This window comes from Sparus aurata, chromosome 6 (genome assembly GCF_900880675.1).
Source record: "Sparus aurata chromosome 6, fSpaAur1.1, whole genome shotgun sequence".
Classification (NCBI taxonomy): Eukaryota; Metazoa; Chordata; class Actinopteri; order Spariformes; family Sparidae; genus Sparus; species Sparus aurata.
This window is the reverse complement of record NC_044192.1, coordinates 21,765,670-21,782,976: the sequence shown is the minus strand read 5'-3', so window position 1 is coordinate 21,782,976 and position 17,307 is coordinate 21,765,670. Positions and strand designations below refer to the sequence as shown.

The 17,307-nt window shown below is 39.5% G+C and overlaps 2 protein-coding genes across 3 annotated transcripts; one reads left to right on the top strand and one right to left on the bottom strand.

The window, feature by feature from the left end:
- Positions 1-5,919: 5,919 nt before the first annotated feature.
- On the bottom strand, positions 5,920-16,999 carry LOC115583893 (vasopressin V2 receptor-like). 2 transcript variants are annotated; one of them, XM_030421122.1, is made up of 4 exons: positions 16,531-16,999; positions 7,056-7,930; positions 6,697-6,857; positions 5,920-6,540 (listed from the first exon to the last, which is right to left on the bottom strand). In XM_030421122.1, exons 2-4 carry the CDS (start codon positions 7,888-7,890, stop codon positions 6,430-6,432), a joined length of 1,107 nt encoding a protein of 368 aa, XP_030276982.1. In that variant the 5' UTR covers positions 7,891-7,930; positions 16,531-16,999; the 3' UTR covers positions 5,920-6,429. The 2 variants fall into 2 exon arrangements, with proteins under 2 accessions (XP_030276982.1, XP_030276981.1); XM_030421121.1 differs by lacking the exon at positions 16,531-16,999 and adding an exon at positions 8,107-8,414.
- vhl (von Hippel-Lindau tumor suppressor) lies at positions 9,314-12,740 on the top strand. Its single transcript, XM_030421123.1, has 3 exons — positions 9,314-9,800; positions 10,970-11,092; positions 11,509-12,740. The coding sequence occupies exons 1-3, from the start codon at positions 9,614-9,616 to the stop codon at positions 11,700-11,702; spliced, it is 504 nt and encodes a 167-aa protein (XP_030276983.1). The 5' UTR covers positions 9,314-9,613; the 3' UTR covers positions 11,703-12,740.
- Positions 17,000-17,307: the final 308 nt, after the last annotated feature.

The window sequence follows — 17,307 nt, the reverse complement described above, 5'->3', positions numbered from 1 at the left end:
TTTCTTTTTAGTAACTGTGTACACAAACAATGTTCTCAATGCACGTGTTCATGTGTAGAGACCCTGGTGATACAACGAGCAAAGTTTCATGCTGTGTCGAGCCTTCTTAGTGTTTTAAAAATAGCGATTTTGACGCTATCGTAAAAGTGCCCCATGCACTCCCATTGAAAGTGAGTTTGACTCGAAAACGAAAATACGGTAAATCTTAAGCTTGCCTCTTTCGTCGTAATTATGCTTTTACAAGAAGGTTTGACTCATATACATTTACAAAAAAAAGCCTAGGTTGTCTCATGGACAGGAAGCTAGCTAACATTATATCTGTCATGAGCATGAGCCTCTGGTGTAGTTGGGGTGAACTGTCTCTTTAAATGTTTTTGATAATGTCTTAAAGGAGTAGCTTGGCATTTTGAGAAGTATGCTTCTTTGTTTGTTTGCTTGTTATTTGGCCAGGCTAGCTGTGTATCATATTATTTCCTGTCTTTATGCTAAGCTAAGCTAACCAGCTGCTAGATGTAATATCGTTGTCATACATGTGTGGGAGTCTTGATTTTAATCATTCCACACAATCTTTGGCATGTAAGCAAGTTAGTGTAATTCTCTAAATGCCCTAACTACTCTTGGAAGGGCGATGCCTTTCAAACAAAGATTTTTTTCACCTTGTTCTCATGGCCAAAGCAAACACAACTCTGACTTAGAAAAAATGACTTTGTGGTTCTGATTCCACACATTCAACTTCTATGTCAAAACATGGTTCGAATTACCCACGATGCAACTTGACCACTGCCAGTTCAGTCGGAGATGCAGGTGGCGGCTACAGAGGTCTGTAAAGGTCCTTTCTGTCTGAACAACAGCGTCATTTGGCCCGCACCACATTTTTCTCCGCTTTTGGATTTTGCTGGGTGCTGCCAAGATGGCAACGGCCAAAACTACCACACTGAGCTTCATAATGGCTCCTCAGAAATCTATGACATCACGGTGACAACATCCGTCTTTTACACATGACATGCTTTGGAAAATCGATGGAGGTCCCATTTAAGAAAATCAGAAAATGTGTTTTTTATTTTTAATCCACTTTTTAAATCTTTTACTTATCATTCTCTGCCGTCATATCATTTAACTTTGAGGAGAGGCTTTCGCTATGAGAACAACATGTGAAATCTAAAAGCCCTTGTGATAATATTCTCTGTCATATCACTGATTCAGCATTCGCCAGGCTGTCAGACTTTCATTCCCCCTCCCATCAATAAAAAGGATGCTTCACTGAAGAAATCAATGGCTTGAATCCAAAGAAGGTCTTTGTTTGTTTTTCCATGAGATTCAGTGTACCACAGAGTAAAATAAACACGCGGATGTCCCAGTCTCAGTTTGATTGTTCAGACATGTGTGTCTCTGTCTGTCTGTCTGTCTGTCTCTTTTTTTGGCACTGTTTTGACACATCTCAAACTTATCAGCTTACACAAATAAAAACACAATAAGATACACACTAATGTATACATGAACATGCTTGCATACAGAATAAAACACAATTTAAATGCCAATGAAAACATGTAAAAGCACAGGGGAATTAAATAGATCAGTACTATGTAGTGGTCCTTAAAGAGTTTAGTGTGTGTGTGTTCAAAGCCAGAGATGTGGAGTGCTGAACTGAGCTCTAATAAGCAGGTTGTATGATATGTTCTTAGAATTTGTATCTTCTCATCTTCAGTCAAAACCAACGTGCTCCCACATCGTGTTTGTGTTTTTATGTTCCTGCATGAAAGGAGTTCATTAATCTCCCGTGCAGATACACGTGGACGGGGGATCATCTGCATGCAGGCACAGAGAGTGTCTGTGAGTGGGAGAGGAGCGCTGTCGACCACTTGGAGGATGATGACGAGGTTTTGGACATGCAATATGTGACTTCTCAGCTCTCACCAGTTCAACTCAATACCTGAAACACTTTTGACATGTGCTGCTGCTGTGCTGCTGTGCTTCTCTCAGAGAAGTTTGTTACTTCATGGATCTGTGTTTTTAACGCGTTGGTGCTGTTGTTTGTTGCACAGGCTCTGTCAAAATGGTGCTTGATGAACTATTTTACGTTTATCTCTTATTTTGGTCCAGGCTTCAACCAAAATTACTGTCGTGCAATCTTGAAGATAACATGAACTTTTATTTGTAGACAGCGAACTAATACAGTTGTTGCAAAAGCACAATGACAGAAGTAGGTAAATATAAGTATAGAAGGCAAAATATTCATTGAGATAAATAATTAGAGAATTTGAGAAGAAAGTTTTCAAAAGACAGATAAAGTGACAGTGGTGTGATTAATAGCAGCAGATTGTAAACAGCAAACATGTCATGACGTGTGATGATATATGATTAAATAGTGGAGCCTATTTTTTTCTCTATTAATATAAAAATATAGCAGGTCATGTAACATCATGGTATATTACAATATAATATGGTACATAATGATACACATAGTTTGAGATATAGATATATAACATGCCATGGTATTTCCTACAGCAATAAAAGATTTAATAGAATATATTACAACATAGTTTATAAATAGCACAAAATACAGTATACTATAGCATTATAACATAAAATAAAACTAGAATTGCCATCAGTAAAGCTTGATGTCCCTGTATCACTCTAAATTTGGAATCACCCGTAACTGCCTGAATGTGCCAGATTTTCCTACCAAGATTATTTGCTGAGAAATTAAGGAAAGTATTGAAAAACACTCCAGAAAGTGTGAACAAAATCCGATCCGTCAGTTTATTCAGATCCACGGCAAAAGGTAATGGGGTCCAATTTGGGCTAGTTTAACAGTAAGTTACTTGATCTGCCTCATGTTTCATGTCAATAAGCCACTTTTCCCAACCACTGTCAGAAATATGTCTTTTAACTGTCAGTAGATGGGTCTGTTTTTCTCATTGGATATATTTCCTTTTGTAGCATCCTTGAAATAAAATTTGGATTTTGATTTGAAATAATTCACGATCAGTCGGTGGCTGATCTTGTTTAGTGTACCATTACCAAAGGCCACTTCCTTGCTGCAACTTTAAGTCTTTCTCCTCAGGTGCAACCGGTCATATGGTTGAAAACTCCAGAACATTCAAAGGTCCTCGAGGACCTTGAGTTGAGATTGTTTTAAAAAATCAGCTGTAAAATTAATCTTTTAGCCAAGATGAAAAAATGGTCCTTGAAGTACTCAATGCGTGCAAAATCTGTCTGCTGATGAAGACAGTGTGACGCGGTCATGAAGTCCAGAACAAGTGGACCTTCAGAGGAGGTTCTTTTGTCACAACCGTACACTGCATGTTTTGTCTGGATTATAATATGCTCATTTAAGTGAGATGTGAGATGTAGCTGTATGTACACGCCCATGTGAGCATTCATGTATTTAAATGATGCGAGCACATGCTGTGTTCATTATTCTTAATTACAGCAGGGGTGTACGCTGTAAATAATGCCTGATGTCGAGTTGATACAATTACCTGGGCTTATGTAACCACCAGTGAACGTGTCTACAGATAATGTAAGACAAATATAGATATTTAGTTCCTGTCTTTTAAATGAAATGTTTATGTCTTTTAATGTAATTTGTGTGTGCCTGTAAAGCACTTTGAGTTGCCTTGTGTCTGAATTGTGCTATACAAATAAACTTGCCTTGCCTTGCCTTGCCTTGCAGCTGTTTTAACAAGTTTTACTCCAGGAATCAAAAAATGCGTATTAATTGTTTCTTTCAGGGGGAAATAAGGGTAAAAAATTGAAAAATGATTTTACACATTAATAGCTGACCCAGGGGCTGTCATATTCTGAACATGTAGTAACATTATTCAGCCATGTATTTATGTGATGAGGGGCGGGTTTAGTGTAATTGGAGTTAATTGAAGAACAGGTTGAATTGCTGTCCCTCATTAAGGGCCTTGATTAGATTGATCTATTTTAAGATCAGATTGACATTATTGATCTTCATGGGGAAGTCAGGCAATTATCGTCAACAGTCTAACCAAATACAACGTTTATGATTTCATTATGTTCAGTTGTGGCATTGTGGGTAATGTAGGCACCACTTCCGTTTTCAAAAGGACGAGGAAACAAGTAATAAAAAAAGGCAACAATATGAGTATATGAGTGCGATGTTAGACAAATTGATGGCTTTTCAAAACCTGGTGCCGACATTACCCACAATGCAACTTGGAAACTGAGTGACATCGCTGGAGTCATTTTATCAGATTACATGCAATTTCCTCTGGAACCGCAAAAGACTCAATACTCTTTTTTCACATATGCAGCAAGACTCACCAAGAGCTGTAAACACATTTTAATGTGTAAAGTTGGCGGAGTTACCCTTTGAAATATATACCGCCTGTGGGGTTCATGTGCAATAATGTCATATCACTCAAATTATCAGGAAAGCTGCTCTCAGAGTACAAAACTTCACTAAAGTGGAAAATGTTTTTAGTTCAAAAACACATGGCGATATATGGGTGGAAATGCCAGAATACCTCTTCATGGCAGATATTTTGACTTGTCAAAGCAGGAGCACAGATATGGCCATAAACGTAACGATGGATCCATTCTAATACGTGTCCCAGTTTGCCATGTCAGTAAGGGAGCATGAACAAAAGGGCCTGGAACTCGCTCACCTCAATGGAACTCAGCCATCATAAATATTATAAATTCCAGCTGTTTGACGAGTCAAAATACCTGCTGTGAAAGGTGTAGCAACCAAACGGCTATTTTTGCTAAAGAGGCTTCCTTGGCATCTTTATTTACAACAAGAGTCTTGTTCCTCTTCTGGCTACAGTCGCTTTAGCTTTACTGCCACAGCAGACAGATTAACAGTGATGGAGGATGAGAAACACATGCAGGCCAATTCAGTTTGCTAGTGGCTTGCTTTCCAGCAGCAGGATATGAGTTCAACATCTCGTATTGGCAAACCTCTGCTGAAGTGTCCTTAAGCAACTCAGTTTCTTATCTTGCCAATCTTTACCTCTTTGAACAAAACCAAGAGCTCTGATGTGTCTGTAGAGAGAGAACCAATAATTTGGCTGGTTATTTGGCTTCAAATTGATAATGATCATATTGCAAATTCCTGATAGGAAACAAATCCTAAAGCAGGTGACATACAGAAGTGACAGTCCAAACAAACACACACATAAAAAATACTGCAAGATTCTTTTTGTCTGAAAGTCAAAGTATTGAGCCAAAACAACATTTGCAGACAAAACTGAGACAGATGTTGCTGCCATAGTGACACTGACAATAAGGTTTCCATGGTGATTGCTCTGTTGGCTTCACCTGCCTCACATATTCCCCCACAGTCACACAGGTAACAGCCAGGAATGACCTGCAGACAGTCTGGTCCAATGATGTATTTCCTAATTATCCAAAATCAAGGGCAAAGAAAAGTATGACCAATGACTAATTTATATCTGGAATCATTTCACCTTGATTAAAAACCCTTCTTGTCCTGACTTGTACTCACCACAGCTGAAAATAAATGTATGTGTTCATGCATCGTTCCCTGTAGGTGTACCGTGTGCATGTGTAATATTTTTGAGGGTGTGCCAGCATTTGGTATTCTGCTCCTTCAGTGTGAAAATCCTTCATCCTGAGTCCCTCTGTTGACCTCCACATCATGCACATACCACGTATGACACACACCAGGTCTGAGTCTGGCTCATATCTTGTCACTGCAATCTGTCAGCTGTACTGTAAACGGTAGAATGCATTTGTAATGTAGACATGTGATCCTGATTCACATGAGAATTAATCTAAATGGGTCGTGATCACAAAGATTGTGATCTTTATATGATATGAATAATCATGATTTTGCTCTTGATTTGTCATCAGTGGCTTTTCAGAGCTACTTACACACAAGAAAAAAACTGAACAGTTGTGAGAATATGACTTTATTCCACACATATTTGGTTACAGCCTGAACAAGAAGAAATTATGAATACAGCCACTCAGCGTGAGCTTTTATCACATATTTCAACACAGAGATCACATTTCACAATATTTAAACGCAGTAATGTTAAAGCAGCGTTTGGGGGGGCACTGGGCAGAAGACACATGTTGCAGTGTTTGTATTCACTCTTGGTCTTACTGTAACTCTTTGTGATAGCGTTGTCGTTGTAAAACAAAGCTACAGATAGAGAACATGATATCACCTCTAAGCTCAACTCAAAGGACTGTGGTGAAAGTTCACACAGAAGTACTGGCATGTTGTTTAAAATGACACAAAATAACAATAAATGGTGATTCTTGTCACTCAGTCTGAAGTGTTCCAGCTTGTATCACATGTGAGGAATCTATTTATATGTTACAATGACACTGTCACCTTCATAACATTGTGATGATATGATCAACACCAGTTGTTTACAGAGTCTTTACTGGTTGCTTTGCTTCCCAGCAACATCTGGAGCGCAGCTCCTATTCATGGCCACCCATTTGCTTCTGGATTGCTTTTCTTGAAAGCCTCGATGACATCTTTCCATATGTCAGACACACAGATAGATCCAGTACATCGTGTCTGCATATCTCCTGTTCAGAAGAAACAGTCGCTGAAATGCAGATAAGATGATAGCAGCATCTCGAGGCGCACCGACCTCAAGCTTTTTCCGTTTCAATCCGTTTAATAACGTGTCGCCCTCATTTGGACTCAGAGACATTTCTGAAGCTCATGTACAAGGCGCTCACCAGCGTCGCCTCGTCGTGCATTGAATCTTTCCCGTCGGACCGCCGCTGGCACAGGACAGTCACCAGCCTCTTGGGAAACTGCCCGCTGAACAGAAGGTAAATGCAGGGATTCGCGCAGCTGTTCAGACTGGCCAGCAACATTAGGATGGTGAAAGTGGCAGCTGGAATGACAGGAGAAATACAAAGCGTCATGCGGTTGCAAAGAAGTTTCCTTTACTACCTTTAAATATGGTGTGCGTAAAAGCGCACTACTCGGACAGCGCGTTAAGTTTCTCAAAGACATCAGAAGTCCAAAAACAGAATACAGAATAGCCTACCATGTAAAACTGATCATCGGCCACAAACACTGAATGACTTACTTTCTTTTGGCGCATGTATGTCCCATGCGGACCACAGCTGGACAGTGAAGAACGGAGCCCAGCAGATGATATAAGCCAGAACTATGACCACTGTCATCTTCAGCGTCTTCACCCTGGCCTTGGACATGCCGGCCACACCGGTGGCTCTGGATGGAAGAGGGAGACTCACGCTGCCCTGCTGTTGAATCTTTTGGTACAGGTTGATCTGGATGGCTCGACAGATGCGCACTTGACAAACAAGGACTGTAATAACAGGTAGAACAAAAATGACCAGCGTGGTCCAGGTTATGTATGTCTGCAGCCCCCACGGCTGGATGAAGTCAGCCCAGCAGTCAAACACACCGGGCTCCACCTCGACCTGTGAGAAGATAAAAACCTGCGGCAGGCTGCCCAGCAGTGAAATCCCCCACGCCACGCACACAGGGATGTTCAGTCTTGTGCGCGCCCGCTGGAACTTGACCATCGGGTTGCAGACAGCTTGGTATCTGTCGACTGTCATCACCACGATCATGTATGTCGATGAAAACATGCCGAGGACTTGCAGGTACTTCACCAGGCGACACACCAGGTCCGGTCCGACGAATCTGTCTGTGATGTCCCACATGAGCTGCGGACACACCTGGAAAAAAGTCACCACCAGATCGGCCAGGCACAGGTGGAAGACGAAGACGCGCATCCTCGACATCTGTTTGCGCTGTCTCCAGAGGACGAGCAGCAGGGTGGTGTTGAGGATGGCGGCGCTGACGAAGATGACACTGAGCAGCGCGATCTCCACCTTGGCCAGAATCTCATCTCTCGGCACGTCCTCTGTATCCACAAGGTCACTGTCGTTCATCGTGAGGGAGATAAGACTATACAGGCGACCGAAGAACAGGCTGTTGGGGAAAAGAAGTACAGATAGTCAGGTTATAGGCTACTGAAACTTGACATGTTTCCAAACAACAACTTTAAAACTGAACAAAGTTTTTAATTTGCCGAAAGGACCCTTTAAAATACAGCTAATAAAACAGTTATCCCAGCAAGGAACTCCGTGACAAATATCCTCTCCTACCTCAGAGTGAACTGAAGCTCAACTTTTTGTGGGAATAATCTCAAGAGAGGAGGGTGCTCCTACTGGAGAAAGTCTCTCCAGCTGTGCCCCTTTGTTTTATATATGGGAAGGAACTGGGTGGAGCCTAGATTCCTTCTGTGATTACCTACCGAATACATACCATTGTTATTATCATTATTCTTCAGGTAAAAATAATAAAGACTGGACTACAGGTCATATGACTGAAAGGTCTAGAACAGCTATTTAATAGACGATGAGAGGATCGTTTTTAAGTTATTGTCACGTTTAGTTAGACATTCATCATAAACCAAACACAATAGGAAGAGTTCCTTATGCGTAATTGCTTTTAATGTGTTGATTGGCGGTGTTGAAAAAGAACAGATTCAGGTTTATTTGAATTATAGCAACAGTTTTTAAACAGCTTCAGAATCATTTTGATGGTTCAGCGACTTGTAACACGGTGAATGGTGTCTCTGTCTCAGCTATTATTTGTTTCTGCACTATGTAACTTCAGTGAGAGGGTAGGATCACAGCTTTACAGACATTTTACTTCAAAATACAGGTTTTCAACATATAACATTGTTATGATGTAATGAGTCTTGTTCGTAGTAAGCACCTGGCAAATTGTTACAGATGGGATTTGTATTTAAGACAGTGGTGTTTCACTCTGAAACTATGAGGGGCTCGCATTTCTACATAATGTGGCTTTAAATAAAGTTTTAACCTGAAAACTGTCACTGTCATCCAAAATCAATTAAAAACTGGCAAGGGATTCTCATCTTCTGGGTCAACTTTATATAAAAAGCCAAACGCAGATAAATACAAGTTAACATTATCTAATGTATGTCACCTTAATACAATCACAAACGGGCCAAGGGAATCAAAGGTTCTAGTACAAAAAAAATAAAAGGGCCCAAAAATCAAGGATTTATATCATCATCATCATGTACAGCTGACAAAGGTTATATGTTTTTGTTATTCTGATTCTGAAAACATTTATTGTTTCACTTAAGAAGCCAGCTCCAAAAAGTTCGGCTTTTTGTTCATGAAATTACTCATAAATAATCAGCAAATTGATCCCTGAGAACAGATTCCTGTCATAGTCAAATGAATCCTGACTAATAAAAACAACACGCCCGCATTGGGACTTCCGTGGGACCGTGATGTCATCATGCCTCTCGACCAATCACAGTACAGAATAGTTTGACTTCCCAGGACTTTTCAACCGGAAGAGGGAGTGTAAACACAAAATAGCTCGAGAAGAAGTCACAACAGACGGTTCTCCTGACGTAGTTTCACTGAAACAGTTGATAGTGAAAAAAGTAGGCAATCTAAAATACGTGCTAACGTACTAATATATTAAGTGATTAAGTCATACTGATTCGACGATCTTCGTGTCGGCCGCTGTCGACATACATGGATAGCTCACCAGCTAGCTGCTAGCTAGCATTAGCTAAACAGCTAAAACCACTGCGCTGACTATTTTGCGTTCGCTAATTAGCGACCAATGCCTCAAGAGGGAGAGCAGTCTCTTCCCCTGGTCCGCTCCCTGAACAGTCGGATACCCGTGAAGGTGGTGTTTTGTAACCGCACTCCCCGCGTCCTGCGACCACTATGGATAGATTTCCGAGGGGAACCTCAGGCATTTGACGACTTACAGCCAGGGACGGGACGGCTCATTCACACCTTCATCGGTGAGAGAACTTGTCTGATATCATAAACTACTTGTGCGCAGATTTGGGTTACGTGTCCGATGAAAATTAATTATCTAGGACCAGCTAATGTCCCCATTTATGTTGGTGCTGGCTTAAAACAATACACCAGATTCGTATAGTCCTCGTTGTTTTGTCTTCATAATATTTTGCAGCTCTTTGATAAGTGGACATGGACAGTTTCCTCACTCACAGGAGACAACAGAGGAGCTGCTGCTCAGACTTCATCCGAGGATGACGTGTCTGCAAAACTCACATTCAAACAAATATCATTTGAATGTATGATGTCATGAGTGTTGGGGAGACTTAAACTACGCGTAGTTTAACTACAATTTGCTGTAACTTGCTGGTAGTTAAACAACATTCATATTTTGTGCTGCTTCAAGTATTTCAACTACCTTTTGGGTAATTTTTTGTAGTTTAAATACTCAATTTACAAAATACAATTTTGGCCAATAACATGAAATATTTTTCATAGAATTAAGACCTATATAATATATATATATTTTTTTCTATCTTTGATGCCAAAATGGATGAGGTGAAAGCCTTTGTGAAGTCACCAGATGAGTCCCCACAAACCTCTGCCCAAAATGTCCAAAGTGTTTAAGTTCAACACTGGTGTCCCAGCCCGTGCAGCATGTGAGCGGCTTTTTAGTGTTGGTCAAGATGTTTTTAGTGCCAAACGGAACCGGCTGTGTTAGTGCCTCTGAAAAATCCTCTTTAAAAAATAAAACTTGAGTTTAGAGGCAAATTTCTGCTGGCATGTGAATTTTTTGTAGGCTATTATATTTGGTTTCATATATATATGTTGATTTATTTAACACTGAGTTAAATGAGTATAATGAGTATAAGTAGTTGCTAAAGCTACTTTTTTTAGCAGTAGTTTTACAAACTACATTGCTCCAGGGGTAGAAATGTAGTTTGTTCAAACTACTGCCAGGCTGAACTACATGTAGTTTTGCAATGTAGCTTCCCCAACACTGCATATCAGACAAAAACATTGTAAACTTTTAAGTTGGTCACCAATTCATGTTATTGGACCACCGAAAAGTGTGCCCTGACGACATTAAGTCATAAAGTCTCGATGCGGTGATTCGCTATTTGTTATCACTGTGTTATACTCAAAAATGTTTCCTGTCTGGTTTCCCAAGGTCACCCATGGATGTTCAGAGAAGCAGAGACTGATGAGCCGCTAAGGGTGAATGGCAAAGAACTGTTTCTCCCTAAACCAGCAGAGGGTGAAAATGCCACATCTGCCACTATTACTTTACCAGGTAAGGTCAGCCAAATGCCTTTAAATACCAGCTACAAAGAAAGAAAGAAGTTTACTGACAGACAACAGACAGTTGTGCCATTCAGTTGATGCGTTTTGTGGTGAACACAAATACAGATATAAGTTGCAAAATATTTGTCCGCATGATCATTTTAGCATTACCATTTTCTTTAGGGGAAACAACATGATGTGACATCTGTTAGGGTCCGTACCAAACAAGCATGAGAACAACATTTGTTAGCCGGTACATCTCTGCAGCACTACACATTTTACCTTCCAAGAAAATTGTAGCCTCTTAGTCTAATAGTCTAAGTCTAATAAGACGATTTATTGTGCAGCCTTAAATGCTATATTAGGAAAGCAGTCTCTACTCAACATATGCTCAACATTTGACAAACACTTCTTTGACTCCTACAGTTTACAGCCTCAAGGATCGTGCTCTTCAGGTTATCCGCCGTATGGTACGACCTGAGGACTACAGGAGGTTGGAAATAGCACGGTGTCTCCATGAGGAACTGGAAGATTGTCCCAGTGCGTTGATGGATCTCCGTCGCATGAACCAGCGAGTAGAGCAGCATCTGCTGGAGAGGATTCAAGGCCAGGAAGAATGAGGCATGAAACTGGATGGATACCAGCCACTTATGGACAACAATATTGTATTTCACACTATTAGAAAAAGTAAAGAATCTTTAGAATATAAGATAAAATGTGGAGTTACTTCCTGGGTGAGAGAGCAGCTGTTACAAAGAGTTCCCCAGAGATCTTACATGTTCCAGCAAAGGACTTTCATCTGCTGCCTTTTATACTGAGTCTTTGGCAAATGTCTTCCTCAGCAGAAGTAAAGAGGTGATTTCTATAATGAGATGCCAACATCTTCAAATAAACAATATCGTTTGTCCTCTAAAATGTTATTGAAGCATTTCAATGCTAATTCCTGGAAGACCACTAGAGATATGTGGAATACAAGCCTTCGATACCTGTCTGATTATGTGACTCTACTGTATTCTGCCACATTGACAGGTTCTGTTCTTACTTAAGTCCCTCCAAAAAAAATCCCATTTGACCATTTGCATGACCTTACAAGGAACTGACAAGAATGTTTTCCGACATGGATATAATCAAACTTCTGCCCTAAACATCACAATTTCTAAAAGATGCAAGATAAAAAGTACATAGTCACATTAGGAAGGATTTTAAGATAGCTTTATGTTGTTAATATTCTTATTGGAAATGCCTGAGATGATCCAGTTTACTCCCCTCCAACAACATCTTACTTTGTTATCAGAGCTATAAGCTCAGCAGTTTAACAAAGATTTCGCTTTCAGCACTTTCAATCCAGAAATGAATGTTTATGGATGCATTTTTCAAGATGACCTATTTTGGAAAATGGAGACTTTTCAGAATAAACCTGCCAATGTAAACAGGTAGAATGGGTTCTAAAATGTTGTCTTTCCAATAAATTTCCTATAGATTAGGATGTGTAACACTGTGACTGAGGAGCATATGCCTTTGTTTTTCCTATTTTATTATTCTCTGCCTCTTTTGTTATTCCATCATCCTGTTAAATTCATACTCCTGCTACTGTATCTCAAAGTCTTTAATTGTCTATTTGTGTAATAAATAAATAAAAGATATATTTCTTACTGAAAGGTGCTGTGATGAGCATTATTTTAGTTATTTGTTCAGGTTTTATGAACTAGTCAATCATAAACATGAGGTCACAAAAACAAAAATCATGAAATTGAGACCTGATTTCTCAGAACATACAGAGGTGATTAGACACTACAATTGTATTAATCGAAGACTACAACAATTTAAGGAAAATATTGACACCCAGCAGCATCTGTTATGACCACATACACAGAAACTATTACAATTGTACAGTTGTATGCATGCAATGTATTCATGAATGGAACTACTGATTTATGATTTAGATATGAACATGTAGCGCTGTAAAGCACAATTAATTTAATTTAAGTTCCAACACTCAGATGATTATTTGACATACCCTATAGTTTGACATGCAAGGATCTTCTCAGAATTTTCTCAGAATTTCTTTATATTTATGATATATCATATGTCTGATATAAAGTAAATTGATTACATTTGACAACATATAACTGAGCAGCATTCAGCATTTGTGAACCAATGCCATTACTGGCAATTCTGTCAGTGCAGATAAAGGGTTTTATCTGGAATACATCAAGCTCGGCACACGCTGAATAACTTGACATAATTAACACTTGTACGAACCCAAACTGTATAAGCTTACAGACAAACACAAAGTCACATGTCAAATTGTGAAATTATAACCAGCCCCAGTTTAGCACAGCAGGGCTACTGTTGCCAAATGGTTGCTAAGCGACAAAGTAACACAACCCATCTCTGTGTTCGAGAGTGGCGGTGAGCCTGGTGCAGTAAATATCTGGAACATGCAGGCAGGGGAGAAGAAAAAAACATGGGACGCGAGTCGTTTCAGGCGAGAGCAGTAAGTACTGTCAGGGGCTTTCTGTGTGTCTCGCATGCATGCACAGTACTTGTTTTGCAGCTGGGATCCAGTGCGTGCTTGATGTGGAATAGGAGTTACTAGCTAATATTCATGATCCTTCAATTTTCTCCACCAGCATGACGTTTTGGTCAAGGAGTGACCCAGTCACGTTTCCACATCTCCTGACAGACCACTGGAGCAAAATGAAAACAATGGTAAAATGAATTGAAACAAAACCTTCTACTAACAGAATGATACAGACACTAATGTGGCTTTATTGATTACTAATTTAAAAAAAAAAAAAAAAAATTACATCCTTGTGATACTAAATACAGTTAATCCCTCCCAGGTTCCAGGTTATCTTGCATCAGTTCCAGCTGCCTTGTTGAAGGACAGAGGTTTGTGGAAATTACCCTGTTTAACAGATAACGTAAATTGGGTTTTGTATACGTCTCTAATTTGGCTTTATTACATGCTCCAGTACATGCATCACATGAAGGCCTGTTACCTCCTCTGACTTGGGATGAAACTGCAGTTAATGATCCCTTCATGGTGCACAGTAGGTCCAACAACAACAGTTTTTTTTTTTATTTATTTTTTACATATCTTCATTTATTAGTTTCCCATGTGTTTTTCTAACATGTTTTTCTTTAGACGTGCATCAACACACACCAAAAAGCTCCCCTCAAAACATGCTGCAGTACAGGAATGTGTTCAACGACCGTGCCAGGAGAGACTTCTGCTACTGGCTTGTTGAAAAGAAAGGCCCGACATGTAAGTAATGATTAATGTTCTGACTGCAGCAAAATGTCACCTACACAATAAGTATCAGCTTCGTGTCATATTCACACTCACATGTGGCTGAAAGGAGTGAGATCCATATTCTAAATGTCTTTCTTTACTGCTCAGCCTTTAAAACCGGCCAATACTCGATCCTGATACTGATACTGACATTACTGAGTAAAACATTCTTATATCAATATATATGGGTCCGTATACACACACTTTTTGCACTGATCCCTCAAACGTGATTATAAAAACACAGTTCAACAATAAACTTTGCCTTTTTTTAAATGACAACTGGCAAAGCAATAATTATTAGTCACCTCAAGCATCCTTTTCTGCATTATTACTTCTAAAAATATATATATGTGTATATGATGATATTAAAGATCTGTAATAAGATAATATTGCCTGCCACCTGAGACATTGGTCGGGCTCTAGTTTTGAAGCTTACTTTCAAAGCTGAAGTCCCTCCCTGCTCTGTCCTACTGACCGACTCTGGTACATTGTTGTGTGCAGCCGCTCAGACCTCCTGGCCTGTATGCGTATCGTTTCCATGTTGGTAAATGATTGAGTGATTGGGGTCAGGATCAAAATCGGCTGAACCTGTTTGTCTGAACAGATGATCAACATCTTCTGTAGTTCATAAAATGAGTGCAAACGCATCTTGATGTCTATCATAAGTTTTCACAATGGTCAGAGGACTGATGCCTCTTCATTACCTCCTTACAGGTAAAGGATACAGCTTTGGCGCCTACAAGACCTCTCTGGGATTACCAAGAGTCTGACAAAAACTCTTACTGTTAAGGATTCCCCCTGCCTCTTAAACCATTTAATTTCATGCATTATTTCGATGTTATCTGAGTGTGTCAACACACTGAAGCTGTCAAGACAATCAATGTTCAGTACCTGAAGAGTGAAATGCCACTAAGTGTAAATACGTTTAAAGTATTAAATTTGGGATTAAAGAAAATTAATGAATTAATGTGTACTCTTCGGATAACATGCTGCAAGCCAGCCAAATTAGTGCATTTTTCAATTAACTTATTTTATCAACAATCAGACAAAAACAATGATTCCAATATCAGAAAAATGCTGAATATCACAACTGATAATTGGCCAGGTAGAGAATCATTCAACCCATAATACATGCATTCAATTAAATATATGTATCATTTACTTTTACTTGTACTTTTGATACTTTGGTACATTTGTGGCCATGGGATTACTTTTGATAAGAGAGCACATTTAGTTTCAGATACATTAAGACTTTTAGTCAAGCACTATTTAGATATGTGAATTCCACATTCCAAAAGTCATATTTTATCACAACGTCTTTAGTTTAAAATCAAGCATGAGTTTTGGTCATTCATACAACACTGTTAAAAGAAGAAATTTTTGTTTCAATTTACAATGTTGTCAGTCTTTCTACAGCTACAGCTCCGAGACCTTGCGCTGGTGCTCTGTACAGTCTGGACTTATAGTTGGATTCGCCGTGTCGGGACGCGAACTTCCCACCTCCGCTTCGCAATGGCTGTGCGCATGCGTACAAAATTCTACTTCAATTGCATCTATTTAAACCGCTCAGCCACCGTGGATAAGGGTAATCTAATGCATATAATCCCGCTAAATTCACGGGTGGCATAATCACGTCCGGTGCCATAAACTATGGATTACCAAATTACAAAACACTGAATCAACGACAGCAATATTAAAGAACACAATCTCTAAGCACGTTAAGATATTTTTTTTCACAAAATCACAACATGTCGTGATGATGACGATTAAAAATATTCATATTCATATTCATATTATAAGCCTATTAATCAGTCATTTTCTCATTGGTGCACCAATGAGAAAATGACTGATTAATAGGCTTATAGGCAAACTTTAAGATAGATCAAAGTCATTCAAGCCATAACACGACGAGTGTGCACAGATGCAAACATTTACGCAGCCAATGTGTAAAGGCCTTTAGATTGACACGTTACACTTCGGTGCACCCTAGTGATCGCATCAAGAACACAATGAAGATTAACTACATACAGGTGAAGGATGCGGCTCTGGTGCCTACAAGACCTCTCTGGGATTACCAGAAGTCTAACAAAAAGTCTTACTGTTAAGGCGACTTTCAAACCACTTGATGTCATGCATTATTTAAATTTTACCTGAGTGTGTCAACACATTGAAGCTGTCAAGACAATCCATTTTCAGTCCCTGAAGAGGCAGTTTGGCACTCGCTCAGTATAAATGCTGTCAATTTTAAAATATACTATTGACTAAAAACAATGTGGTGAACTCAATAATATGTTTAAGATAATGAGTTATATAACTGTTAATCTAATCATTCTTATTCGACTCTATTCATCCCACTAGATAAGTTATTAATCTAATTCATGTTAAAAAATAACACACCAACCACATGTCAGTGCGGCAGCTTGCCAGATCTCAGTCCTACCCGACTCGGCTCCAACGCTAACCCGAGTTCTGTGTGTTTAACATACTGAGTAACTCCGTTGTGAAGCGACACATTGAACACTGACCAGAGTTCAGTGTGGGTAACACACTAAGTTACACAGGTATGCAGGGACCATCGCACACACCGAACCTGGATCAGTTTGGATCAACCGAGCCTGAGAGCCTCCAGCTCGCTTCTTATTCATAACGAATTCCACAGCTATTTAAAGGGCTCCAGTGGAGACCTCGTCTCACTGATGGTGCCAATAGTTTTTTTTTGTTGTTGAAAATATTATGCCTGACACACTCTCCCAACCAAAACTCACTCGCATGTCACTTTTCAGATTTGAAATCGCTTTACTTTTTAAATATTTGGCCTCAATTTAGTCGAAATATAGCCTTGAAAGAATTCTGACAACCAATCCAGTGAATGTGCATTTTTTAAAATCAAATTTTCATCTCGTTTAGTCTTAGGCTCTGAATCTTCT